This window comes from Belonocnema kinseyi, chromosome 1 (genome assembly GCF_010883055.1).
Source record: "Belonocnema kinseyi isolate 2016_QV_RU_SX_M_011 chromosome 1, B_treatae_v1, whole genome shotgun sequence".
NCBI classification, from domain to species: Eukaryota; Metazoa; Arthropoda; class Insecta; order Hymenoptera; family Cynipidae; genus Belonocnema; species Belonocnema kinseyi.
Genome location: NC_046657.1, coordinates 102,225,541 through 102,230,377, shown reverse-complemented (window position 1 = coordinate 102,230,377; position 4,837 = coordinate 102,225,541). Strand labels below are relative to the sequence as shown.

General features: G+C 32.5%; 1 protein-coding gene across 3 annotated transcripts in view; it reads left to right on the top strand.

Annotated features, from left to right (window-relative positions):
* LOC117182596 (PDZ and LIM domain protein 3-like) overlaps positions 1-4,585 on the top strand; it is a 33,459-nt gene extending 28,874 nt beyond the window's left edge. For 2 of the 3 annotated variants that reach the window (XM_033375704.1, XM_033375692.1), the window contains one exon: positions 4,040-4,585. In XM_033375704.1, coding sequence (XP_033231595.1) covers positions 4,040-4,129 — 90 coding nt within the window. In that variant the 3' untranslated portion in view covers positions 4,130-4,585. The remainder of the gene's footprint in view (positions 1-4,039) is intronic. The other variant, XM_033375699.1, reaches the window with a different exon arrangement.
* The last annotated feature ends 252 nt before the right edge of the window (positions 4,586-4,837 follow it).

Sequence of the window (4,837 nt, the reverse complement as noted above, 5' to 3'; positions counted from 1 at the left end):
CACACTTTTTTATTCTCTCTTTACTCTCCCAGCATTCCTCGTCCCACCAGCCTCTCTTTCCCCCTACTCTTTCTTCATTAGTACCCAGCTCATCCTTTACCTATTCATTGGACCCCTTTAACCTTTCAATTAACAAGTCTATTCCATCCTCTTTTTCATACCTAACCTATTATTCTACCTTCTTCCCTTTCCATTTCTTGACAAACGGTACCACCAGTCCTGTAATCCACTCTTCCGGCCACCCTTCTCCTTCACAGGCTTTGTTGCAGATCTTCCATATCCTGTCCCTAACTCCTTCTCCTCCAGGCTTTATCGCCTTATTCTCCTTAACATCTTCTCTTGTCGCTTTGTTTCTTTTTAGTCTATCTACTGTCTCATCCACTTCTTCTGTTGTTATTCCGTTCCCTTCCCTTTGCTCTCTCCCTAGTGACCCTTGAAATAATCCGTCCATTCCTCTATTTCTATTTCTTCATTAACGTGCTTCCTCTCCCCTCTGTCCCTATTTATCACATCCCACACCCCTTCCTTCTTTGATGTCTTCTTCTACTTCTGCCTCATTCCACATTTCCCCTTTGTCCTTTTCCTTCCAGCATCTTCTCATATTTCCCTTTTCTCCTGTTATACTCCTCCTTCTCAATTCCCCTTTTCTCAACTTTTTTACACACTCTTTCATTCTCTCTTTACTCTCCCAGCATTCCTCCTCCCACCAGCCTCTCTTTACTTCTACTCTTTCTTCTTTAGTACACAGCTCATCCTTTACCTTCTCAATCGTCCCCTTCAAACTTTCAATTACCGAGTCTACTCCCTCCTCTTTTTTATACCAAACTTTCTCCTTTTCTATCTTTTGTTTAAAACTCTTTTAATTTATCAACCCCCCTCCCCCAATTCCCATTTTCGTGTTCCTTTCCCACCCTATTTCTTTTCTCCCTTTGCCGCGCTTATTGACATCTTCTTTTAGAGTAGCTATCAGCGGGAAGTGCCTGGGCCCTGGACCCTGTCTCATTCCCCACCTTCATACTCCCTATGATATGCCGCATTCTTTCTTCAGTGAAGATGTAGTCTATTACTGTTACTCCCTTTCCTATGAATGTGATTTTAAAATAATAAAGTGTGTCGATTCCTGGTCTAATATTTGGAGAAACGAGAAAAATCTCCCCCAGCCCGGATTCGAACCGGGAACGCCACTACCCGATAACGGAGCATAATCTAATTACGCCACCGAAGTATCAGTACATCTTTTCTTGTTCTTCCTATGTATATTACATGGTGACGCCAGACTGCATCTCTTTACTTTGTGACATTTTTATTTTTAATGAACTTTTCACAGAATCAGAATATAAATTTAAGCAAGTGGTGGTATTTTGTTCACTAGAATATTAATGATTGTGAAGTGTTCATTCAAAAAAAACTTACTACTCGCTGGACAACTATAGTCGCCAGGACAAGTGGTCCCCAGCGATTTTACTGATTTTAATCGTCGAAGAGTAATGTTATAAATCATAACAAAATATAACGTAAGATACTAAAAAACGTCGCAGCAAAGCAAACAATATTATTTTGTTTGGATAATTTATAAAAATAAAATGATAAAATAATTATATTTTAAACTTCACGCAGTGCTATAATGTGAAATAAAAATGCGTAAATTTATCAAAGCACTTGGTACGATTTTTAAAAAGACCTAAATTTATAATTTTCGAAAAACTTAACCTTTAAAATTCTTTTATATTCGAAAGGCTTATCCTCTGAAAATATACCTCCCCCCCCCCCCAATGTACTCCGTTTTTTTGTCGTTTAAGGGTTTAAACCCGCGCCCCCGGGCTTTCGAAAGTAACATGGGGTTTTAAATGGGAAAATCTCGGTTTTCTAAAAAATGGAAAAAATAGCAGTTTTATCTCAAATTCATGCTAAAGAAGGTATTTTTTTGAAATTTTTTCAACATTAATTATTTTCATTAAGCGCGTGATAAGTTTCCAAATATTCTTAAAATAATTTTAAATTGTTTAAGCATTTATTATTTCTTTAAATCGTTTATTTCAGTAAATCGTGAAGAAAATCGTGTAAATCAATAATAATTTTTATTTAATATATTCTTAAATTGTTTAAACAATATCTATTTTTATCATTTTTTCCTAGCTGAACCGTGAAAAGTTAAGAATTTTAAGAGTGATATTTTTTGTGAAATGCATTTTGTAATTATTTAAGAAAGTAAAATTACTTGCTCTATTTCCTAGGAAAGATAAAGAGTATTTAAATTTTTCAGAAACTCTCACACTAGGTTGCTTATTAATCAGTATTTCCTTATCCTAAAGAAATCGATCTAAAAAAATAACTATCCATAACGTCACTCCAACATATAGCCGGGGGGGGGGGGAGTTGAATATAAATAGTTATTGGGTAAATATTATTCCTTATTTAAAAAGAGTTAATAGCAAGTACTTTTTTTGACTTTTTAAAATCAAGTCGACGTAATATATTTGTAAAAATGAAAAATAAATAAATATAAATTTAAATAATAAAAACAGGAGAAACGAGAAACTATATGATGAAGCCCCGGTGACGTAATTGATTAACGCTCCACTCGTGAATTGTAGCGTTCTCAGATCAAATCCAGGCCGAGACTACATATTTTATATTATAATTATAATATAATATATAATAATATATTATAATTAATGTGGCCATTCTACTCCATAAAAGCAGTTTTTTTTTGCAAAAATGTAATAATAAAATCTTCAGGTGTGATTCTTAGATGAAGTAAACTAGTATTCAACATTTATTATTTTTATGAATATTCATTATAAAAAGAAATTCACAATTTAGCCCTTTTTCAGGTTAAAAGCACCGATTCGTTTCTTTATAATATTCATAAAAATAATTAAGTTGTTGCACGAGTTGTTTATTAATAGTTTTTCGTAAAATAACTGCTTTTATGGAGTAAAATGACTAAATTTAAATTTGTTTATAATAATTTATCAAAATGACAGGCATTCTTCAGTTTTAATTCGTTTTGACCAGAAATTAGACAACATGTATCTGGCAATCATTTTACGTAAAAAAATAATGCGTACACAATTAAAATTGTCGTAATATTGCATTTATTTTTTAAATTTATTTATTACTAATATCTCATAAACAAAAGTTCAGTGGCAGCTACAGAAAATATGTACCTAATAGATTGCGATGTACTTTCACCTAAATAAATCTCATCAAAATCGGTGATACGCGAGGGTTGCCTCCCTTTGTAAGCATCATTACAATTAAATTATAACTTTACAAACACCGCATAAAAGAATTAAAGAATATAACAAAAATGTGCCAAAGCTAAAGAAGCATAATCAGTTTTTAAGTACACAACTGAGGGCTGGCAATACAAAACTAGATAACCAACCAAATCGGAATTTTTCAGGAGAGCGAAAAAACAATCCGTAAAATCAAAATCAACATTGAAAAATAAGACAGAAGTCCACTTCGGGGATGAAGTCTTGCTGATTTAAGCCGAAAACAAATTTCATTCGAAATTTTCAGATCATATAAGAAATAAAAACTTGCTCCCGAGTTATTGAGTTTCTGAATGAGGGTAAAAAAGTTGTCATCTAAAAAAATTAATATGGGAGAGCAAAATAAGAATACCAAATGTTTGATACCAAAATATTATTCTGTTACAACAAAATCAAATTTTAATGTGACGTCATCGCACTGAAATCGACGATTGTTTGTAAAGGGGAAAAGATATTACTACAGTAAAAAACTACATCTAAATCTAAATTACTTTTTTATGACTGTATTAAAAAATGAGAATTCAAACGAATATTTGTATCACAAAGTGTATTTGATTTTGTTAAAGAATTTTTTTACGAATTAACCCATTTTCGATCAAATGTTGCTTATATAGTTCTCTACTGCCACCCTTCAACTTCTTTTGAAGACAGCTTCTTGAAGTTAATTTTTTGTTGATAAACTTAAATTTATCATCGCCTAGTTAAGAAAATTATGATTCATAGTTACTATTAAATCAAATTTTAATTTTCTGTTGCAGGTAGTTTTGGAAGACGACGGTGAGAAGATCCACCAGAGCAACAGTTTTAAAAGGATCATGTTCAGTGTGCTGGGGCAAACCGATTACTAAACATCGAACAATCTGAACTGAATTTAATTTTACAAACATGTTATCTATCCATTATAATTATTTTCTTCAGCCTCACAGAAAGTAGAGGTTTAAAAGAAAATGTAATTTTTCGTCCACATAAAAAACAAAACAAAAATAATTCGCTACTTTCGAAGCATCTTTTATTATTTTAAGAAAGCATATTTATTTTTTTGTCTATCGAGTCGCCACCTATATCTTCACGATAAGGAAAAGAAGCATAGTATTAAAGAGAACCTTCGCTATTTTACTACACTTTTTTATTTGTAAATCACTCAGAAACTTATTAAAAGGCTGCTGTACATTTCTCGTTTGCGAAATGGAACGTTCTTCATTGAAGATATAAAATTGGCGCAAATAATGTATATATACGCACAAGTGTATTTCAACTATTGTAATGATAAGATTATGAAAATAAAGAACTAACGCTATCAAATATCTCCCTTCAACTTTTTACTAAACCTAGATCACTACTGTTTCTTTCAATAGCTTTGGTTACTATCCCAGTGGGCACAAAATTTGGCGACGTCTTTACGACAACTTTACGACAACTTTACGACATCCTATATCCATGCCGTTACGGTGTCTTTACGATATCGTAAAGACATCGTCAGATCATACCACAGCTTTACGATAAAAAAGTTTTTTATTTTGCTTTAAAGGTTGTTCTTTCATCAATCGGATTTTCCG